Source organism: Macrobrachium nipponense, chromosome 2, assembly GCF_015104395.2.
Source record: "Macrobrachium nipponense isolate FS-2020 chromosome 2, ASM1510439v2, whole genome shotgun sequence".
Lineage (NCBI taxonomy): Eukaryota > Metazoa > Arthropoda > Malacostraca > Decapoda > Palaemonidae > Macrobrachium > Macrobrachium nipponense.
Window position 1 is genome coordinate 98,519,263 of NC_087201.1, and position 7,500 is coordinate 98,526,762.

Here is a 7,500-nt window from a genome sequence, read left to right on the forward strand (position 1 = left end):
GATATCTAAGCTCTCTTATTTCACGACGCTTTCTGCTTCCGTAGTTCCCTTCAGTGGTATTCATTATTCAAATTTCATTTGCATGTTTTCCGGGGCTCAGTTACAAAATGCATATTCGGGGACAAACTGGGAGAATGAAAGTGCGGGATGGCTCCACTGTAATAGCACGTTTCTCTCCATGTTTAAGGAGAATAATAATAATAATAATAATAATAATAATAATAATAATAATAATAATAATAATAATAATAATAATAATAATAATAATAATAATGAGAAGACTGAGAGCTAAGACAAAAAATATGGCAAAAACAATAACGACGGCTACTGAAGATTGACGAATTAACGTAAACATTTTGATCACGTCACGGAAAATATGTGATAATTCTAAACGATGAACTCCATTCTCGTGTTGTAATTATCAGCTCACGCGAATGCCTTATTTTCAAGACTAGCATCAGCCTCTCCTTCGGGAATTTTGAGGAAAGGAAAAGACCAAGTGAAAATCAGACCCGGTTTGAGGGGAACTGTATTTTCGTACGTCTGAATAATAACCCAACAATAAAAACAAAGAGGATCCATAAATCTACGTTTCACGTGTGTGATAATTGGAAAATCGAATTTAGATCCATGACTAAGAGCTGGGAACTATGAGGCCATACACTTATAGTAGGAAGGTTTGAAAGGTGTCACAGGAGGAAAACCTCGCAGTTTCACGATGAAACAATTGTCAGAAAGAGTGGGAAGTCAGAAAGTTAGATGGAAGAGAGTGAATATGAACTGAGATACAGTAAAACTAATGAAAGCGGTTGCAGCCAGAGACCGAAGCGACGCTGCAAAGAACTTCAAGTAATACCAACGGTGCACCACTTGAGATGCACTGACGGCACTCTTTCTCTACTGGGGTACTAATACGGGCGAAGAACTCCACGTTAAACCAGTACAAAACCTTTCACAATAAAATGAAAATGCAGGTCAACATAATGCAGCTGATACAGTCTTATGTGCGATGCAACTGGTACATAACTAGAATATTTTTTACATCTGCTTTATTGATAACAAATAAAACATCTGACCCAGGTCCTCTCGATTTTAGTTTGGTCGGATGATGACTATAAATTCCAAGTACTGGACTTGAGGAGATGCGCTCATCTTTTCAAGGGGAATGCCGCCACAGGAAGAGCATGAGCAACGACAATCGAACTCCAAAAGAATCATGAGCATGCTGTTGTCATGATAACTGCAGAAAGAATAATATTTCAAGCATAGAGACTGGACTTGGAATGTAAAAGTTTTGGCCTAAGAGGTCATTCGGCGCTGAATATAATGCTGAAACCATTATTAGGAGACGGTGGAAAGTAAAATAGAGGAAAGAGACTATGAATAGAGGTATAATATCAGGAATGGAAAGGGTTGCAGCTAGAGGCCGAATGGACACTGCAAAGGCCCTTAAGTAATGCCTACCTTGCACCGCGTGAAGTACTCTTGACGGCACTAACTCCTACAAAGTTAAATCACTAGCTAACAGATATACAGAGGTTGACTTGGCCCCTATTCCTCTATTACTATTGATATTACCTAAATAAATAGAGATGAACTGAGAGAATATATTAGCGATTTATAACACATTTACCGAGCGTCACTATGAAAACAGTCTCTCTAAACGGAAGCCTGAGAGCCACAGAGTTTCTGATACTCAACACTCTCCGATTTCTTTTCGGAGCAATGAGCGTTCATGACCAGTCATAAATAACTGCAGCGACAATAAGTCTTAGATCTCATAAACAAGTGTCTGAAATGAATGTTACTTGCTTCCTTGGGTTTACAGCTCAGACCTACAATCAGGGTGGTCAATACCAGGCAAGGTGACCGACACTGGCACTGATTAAAGAAGACACCACAAGATAAGGAACGTTTACAACTCGCGCCGGTATCAAGTGGGATTTGCACGTGGAAAAACTTGTTATGACTTAATGAGATTCAGGCTGTCAACCCAACCGCTGGGGCAGTTTCAGTCGTTCAGCGCGTAAGTCATTGAAAAGGAAGCTGAAGTGGTTGAACGGGATGGTCAAGAGATCCACAAAAATGATGAAGTACAAAGATCGAAAGGTGGAACTGGGAGAAAACCCACATACACTAGAAAGTGTTAGACTAACGAAAGGAATCGAGGATAGAGGTAAAGTAAACGGCAAAAAAGTCTGTTCAGCTAAGAGCCGAAAGCACGCTGGAAACACTGTTTAGAAATGCCTACAGTGCACCACATAAGGTGCACTGACGACATTAAACCCCGCCATCCCTCAAACGAAGAACGCAAGGAGACTGTTGTTACGCTTGGAGTGAAATGATATATCAGCGGTAGAGGATTCATCCAATAGGCTTATGACATTGTTAATTACATATAACCTAGTTACAAAAAAAGCAATTTTGCCGAGGCTACCTACTGTCAATTGTGCAGTGTATCATAAAAGGAAGAGTTTACAGCCTGAATGACCATTAGTTCACAAAGGGTAAATCTGTACATAATGATGTACCAGCATACTAACTGTTTATTCCCAAGAAATTGTGAAAATTAATGAAACTATCAATGAGTACCAACGTCATCAAAAAAATGTTGCCAAGAGCCTCAGTGGGAACCGTCCGACTCAGGTCACAGTGAAAATAAAACACAAAAAAACAAAAGCAATCCCACCAACAGCAAGGCCTGACAAAAGGCAGCCGACAACAACAAAGTATTCTTCCCAGTAACGAAGGCAACGGAGAAAAATATCACCAAAAGATACCTCTAATCACTTTCCCTTTCACCGTGGATATTCCATTTAGCCTCTCTCTCTCTCTCTCTCCTCTCTCTCTCTCTCTCTCTCTCTCTCTCCAATAGAACTTCCGCTTTAGCCTTTGTAATGGTTTGATAACAGCGCCGCTTTGATCTTAATGATTTGCTAGGGAGGATGAGAAAACGGAGGGGCGAAAGGAAGAGGAAAGGACAGGGGCAGGAGGAGGAAGAGGAAGAGGAAAGGGCAGGAGGAGGAAGAGGAAGAGGAAAGGGGAGGAGGAGGAGGAAGAGGAAAGGGCAGGAGGAGGAGGAGGAAAAGGAGGAAGAGGAAGAGGAAGAGGAAAAGGCAGGAGGAGGAAGAGGAAAGGGAAGGAGGAGGAGGAGGAAGAGGAAAGGGCAGGAGGAGGAAGAGGAAGAGGAAAGGGCAGGAGGAGGAAGAGGAAGAAGAAAGGGCAGAAGGAGGAAAAAGAAAGGTAAAGGGCAAGAGGAGGCAGAGGAAAGGGGAGGAGGAGGAGGAGGGGGAAAAGGAAAGGGTAAGAGAAGGAAGGGGAAGAGGAAAGGGCAGGAAGAGGAAGAGGAAAGGGCTGGAGGAGGAAGAAGAAAGGGCAAGAGGAGGAAGAGGAAAAGGAAAGGGCAGGAGGAGGAAGGAGGAAAAATTTGCAGGAAGAGGAAAAGGGGAGAGGAAATGGCGGAGGAGGGAAGTAGGACAAAGGACAGGAAGAGGAAGGGGAAGAGGAAATGGCAGGAGGAGGTAGAGGAAATGACAGAAGGATAAAGAGGAAAGGTCAGGAGGAGGAAGAGCAAAGGGCAGCAGGAGGAAGGGGATGAGGAAAGCGCAGGAGGAGAGAGAGTTCAGGGAAAGAGGAGAGGGGTGAGGAAAGGGCAGGAGGGGAAAGAGGAAAGGGCAAGAGGAAAAGAGGAAGGGAAAAGAGGAGGAGGAAGAGGAAAGGGCAGGATAAGGAAGGGGAGGAGGAAGGGGATTAGGAAATGGCAGGAGGAGAAAGAGAAAAGGGCAGGAAGAGAAGGAGGAAGAGGAAAGGGGATGAGGAGGAAGTGGATGAGGAAATGGCAGGAGAAGGAAGAGAAAAGGGCAGGTAGAGGAAGAAGAAAAGGCAAGAGGAGGTAGGGCAAGAGGAAAGGGTATCAGAAAGAAGAGGAAGGGGAAAGGGCAAGAGGATGAGGAAAAAGGCGAGAGGAAGTGAAGCATCATAAAGATTATAGTGAAGTAAGAACAGAATTGATAAAAAACAAAAATCTTAAGAAGGATGACGAGGAGGTACACACGAATGAGAATGAAAAGCTGAGAAAAAAAATGGAAGGTTTTCAATGTGTAAATGTATTTAAGTGTGATTCAGTATTTGTTTACCTTAGTTTCCATATTAAGTTTTCTTATCTTATATTTTGTATATTTCTTTTCATTATGTGCTCTGAATGCTCCTTTTTATATAGATATCCTGATGATGTGACCATGGGTCAAGAAACGGGTTGGCAATAAATTATGTACTGGAAGTGTATGTGTTCCTACCCCCTTCTCCTGCCTACTATAGTGCCCTATGATGTGTGGATTATATATATATATAGATATATATATATATATATATATACCTATATATATATATATATATAGATATAGTATGTACGTATATATAGATATATATATATATATATATATATATGTATATATATATGTATATATATATGTATGAATGTATGAATGTATGAATATTATATATATATATATCTATATATATATATATAATATATATATATATATATATATATATATATATATATACACACACACACGAGAGAATATTTGAATAAAAGTAGGTCGCAGGTGGTAATCAAAAACATTGGAAAGAAAGCTGAAGCATTTACGGAAACAAAGTTGGAAGTAAAGTATGTCCCCTAGATGGCTATGGAAAATAAAAGGAATACAATTGTTTTGATGAGCTGTTAGCATTACTATAAGTAGCGTCAAAAAGAAAAGACTGGAAAGGGCGATAAATTTGTACATTAGCAGAAGTGGGACAAAGACGCTAGGAAGCGTTACGATTGGAGAGGAGTACATGGAAAGGTTGGATAATTGGCGTGAAATAAGTAATGGAGAAAAAGGGAAATGTTGATAATAATATCGTACTGGGCCTTTGCACAGGGGTTCATCCAAGAATATCGCCATTAGATATAAATACATACATACATACAATATATATACTACATATATATATATATATATATATATATATATATATATATATATATATATATATATATAGATATATACACATATATATCTACAGATATATATATATATATATATCTATATATATATATATATATCTACAGATATATATATATATATATATCTATATATATATATATATATATATATATATATATATATAGATATATATATATATATATACAGATATATAGATATATATATATATAGATATATATATATATATATATAATATATATATATACATATAAATAAAATATTATCAATTGGTGGTAAATAAGAAAGAAGGAAAGGTGAGAGGAAGTGAGGAAAGGCAAGTAGGAAACTGGGTTAATACACTATATAGGTTAACTAGAGGGAGTTATCGACCGAAAGTTAAGCACGGAGCTCGATTGAGCGAATAAGGACCAAGAACAACATCTCATTAGGGATAAAAAAAAAGCGTCAAAATGAAAATAAAGTTAGATTCGGAAATCTTTTTACAGAGAACAATCCGAAACATACGAAAATGGGTCGAAACAACCTCGGGAAAACAAAGCGATAAAGAGCAAAACAGTATACAGATTTACTAAACAAAAGATATTGCTCTCAAAGAATTGGTTTATGTAATTTATTCCTGAGCGTCGGTACTGCGCGTATCCGTACTCTCTCTCTCTCTCTCTCTCTCTCTCTCGTCTCTTCTCTCTCCCCCTCTCTCTCTCTCTCTCTCTCTCTCTCAATCCATATACGGCTGACAACGAAAAGCAAGACGCTTAACTGAAATGGAAAAGAGGCATTCAGGATCGTCTTAGGCATCTGTTGAACGACGCAACGATCGGTGGACCTTGCACTCATAGAGAAAGATTTGACAGATGGGAGCTACTAAGCATTTCAAGGGAATGAACGAGTGTTTTCGTAATAAATCTTAAATGCATAAAAAAGGTTAACCCCGAATTACCTGTCCAAATTCCCCGTAAGAGGGAGAGTTCTGACTGCACCTCAATGTAGGCATTACTAAAGGTAGTTTGCAGTGTCCCTTCTGACCCTAGCTGCACCCAATTTTTCATTTTGTACTTTCTCTCCGTTCCAACTTCGTTTCTCCCATTTTTTTCCTGTCCAAAAACTCCAACTCCTCTTTTCATCGTAAGCACCGAATGACTGAAAGTGCCCCGTGCTTGGCCGTAGGGCCATATTTTCATAAATCCAATCAATCTACAAACATTTTTAAAATCTGCTCTCAGTAATTGCCGTTTTATCAATGAACTGGACTCCAGAGTCGTCTATTCCCGAGTCGAGTTTTCTGACCGGTCAGTCAACCAAGTTGTACTACACTTACCGTGGTCGTGACCGAAGGCAAGAAGTCCCGTTGCCGTTAGTCTGAGAGCCAGATCTTCGTACCACTGAAGGTGTTCCCCAAAGCCGTGGCAGATGAAGACAAGGCCCCTGCAAAAGGAGAAAATATTTTCATGATTCTAGGAATAAAGTTTCACTCGAATTCTATTGTTTATATACGTACACCTTGCACGAAGCAGTTAGGAAGTGAAAAATATTGTCAGTTTACCGTAGACTATTCACCGGAAATCTGGAATATGAAATTAGGCCAAAGGGCATACGCAGGGACCTGAGATTATTCATTGCTGAAAGGGAAATTTAAATTGAAAATATTTTAACGGTGTAACAGGGAAAAACATCGCAGTTGCACTATAAATCCATTTTAGGAGAGGGTGGAAAGTAGGATGGCAGAAAGTTAATATGTTATGATGTAAAGTATAAGGAGTGAATAGGATTGCAGCAAAGGGCCTAAGGAACGCTGCAAAGGATCTTTGGGATTAGGTAATGCTTAAGGTGCACACCCCACTACGGGTAGACAATTTATTTACTTCTGGGGAAACTCACTTGAATCTTCAATGAACACTCATGATGGGTCATATTTCTTAGTTTGTTTTGATTTCTACCCGACTTGCATAAGTTTCCCCAACAGTTTTGCTTTTGAAATAGCTTTATAAAGAACTGTCTCATACACAAGACAACCTTCAGTCAGGAAGGTCCGTCAGAGCTAAATCACCGGTGAAATTCGAGAACATTTATATGCAATGGTATCTTTATGATGTTCACAATTGCATATTTGCACACTTAAATAAGAAACATGACAAAAATTAACAAAATGAAGCTTTGAAAATAATAGCAAGAGAATGGACACCATAAGGACGACTATTTCAAGAAAATCGCTTTTAAAGTGGCACTAGTGTGTCGGCATCTCAATCACTGATACGAAAACTTGGAGAGACTGAAATCAAGGGGCTGAGAAGACCGTTGTTTACCAGGTTTCATGACATCGCAGCACCTGCAAAATACAAGGTGTGGAGGCCGACGCTCTACGATACGACCACCCCACACTTTTTCTAATTGCACGAGTAAGTTTCTTGAAAAAGATAGTTTATGGAAAAGTCTTTTAACACAGGTTTAAACAAAAAACTTGGAATAAGAATAGGAGTATAGAATTTAAGCC

At 39.1% G+C, this 7,500-nt stretch overlaps 1 protein-coding gene across 1 annotated transcript in view; it reads right to left on the reverse strand.

The window, feature by feature from the left end:
* Positions 1–7,500, reverse strand: part of LOC135220842 (monoglyceride lipase-like) — a 197,144-nt gene that overhangs the window by 104,187 nt on the left and 85,457 nt on the right. Inside the window, 1 exon segment of the mRNA XM_064258403.1 lies at positions 6,328–6,434. Coding sequence (XP_064114473.1) covers positions 6,328–6,434 — 107 coding nt within the window.